Source organism: Centroberyx affinis, unplaced genomic scaffold, assembly GCF_046629955.1.
Source record: "Centroberyx affinis isolate AG114_WGS23_722 - 3 ecotype Tasmania unplaced genomic scaffold, CSIRO-AGI_Caff_v1 ptg008562l_1, whole genome shotgun sequence".
NCBI classification, from domain to species: Eukaryota; Metazoa; Chordata; class Actinopteri; order Beryciformes; family Berycidae; genus Centroberyx; species Centroberyx affinis.
The window spans coordinates 32,501-33,551 of NW_027284236.1; the positions used below are offsets into that span (position 1 = coordinate 32,501).

General features: G+C 38.2%; 1 protein-coding gene across 1 annotated transcript in view; it reads left to right on the top strand.

Moving 5' to 3' along the window:
• The window catches only part of LOC139640187 (receptor-type tyrosine-protein phosphatase zeta-like), a gene marked incomplete at its 5' end in the record, with an annotated part of 29,509 nt that extends 28,913 nt beyond the window's left edge, over positions 1 to 596 (top strand). The window contains one exon of the mRNA XM_071514360.1: positions 501 to 596. Within this exon, the coding sequence (XP_071370461.1) occupies positions 501 to 596 (96 nt within the window). The remainder of the gene's footprint in view (positions 1 to 500) is intronic.
• Positions 597 to 1,051: the final 455 nt, after the last annotated feature.

Sequence of the window (1,051 nt, forward strand, 5' to 3'; positions counted from 1 at the left end):
AGAATAATAATACATAATGGATTATTATTTAAATCACATGAAACACAGAAGGTTTCATATGACAAGCAGATAGTTTTACTTCAGACTGCATCAGCTGATTGTTAGTTGGTGTTTGTTTTGTTCCTTATTTTTTACAGCACTTTGTAACTTTATAAAAGTGCTATACTAATCTATTATTATTATTAGTATTAGTAGTAGTAGTAGTAGTAATAGTAATAGTAGTAGTATAATTAATATCAACTCTTAAACAACAGGTTTCCCACACTCTAATTCAACTGAACTTTTCAGTGACTTTTTTGTTTTGTTTGGTGAAATTCAGACTCAACATTGTTTCAAGGCCTGATTTTATTTTTCTCAAATCCACAAACTTTCAAGTATTTTCAAGGCTGGAGGAAACACAACATGATGAAAGAGCAGCCAGAGCTGAGAAGACCGAGGCAGATTCAGATCATTTGCATAATGTTGCACAATGAGTGCTGGCTGTGGCTCCAGGTCTCCAGGTCTCCAGGTCTCCAGGTCTCCAGGTCTCCAGGTCTCCAGGTCTCCAGGTCTTCCAGGTCTTCCAGGTCTCCCAGGTCTCCCAGGCAGGGGCGTAGCTAGGATTTTTGGGCCTCCTCCACTACTCTGTCATCCCCACACCGCCATTATTCCATCTATGACAAACATCCGTGTCTAGTCATCTACAGTTCAAACGCACCTCCACACCTTCATTTTCTGATAAATTATCAGACACATCCCTAATTGAAATCATAGGTTTTGGGTGCTACCTTTAGCTAATTGGATGTCATAACCAAACTTTCACCTGTAGTCCCTTGTTCAAAATCTGTCATTGTTTTTTTAGTCTGCACTGGAAAAACAGAGCCAAAATTTATTCCTGCTTCCTACTTTTTGTTTGGCACACACTCAAAATGTGGCTTTTGGCCCCGTTGGATGTAATTGCACAGAATTTAGTGGAACCATTCCAAATAAAGGTTGAGATGTGATAATTTTTTAGATTTCAACCAAACCCTGTTTTAAAACCAGAGCAGTGTGAAATTAAAGTATACAGTAT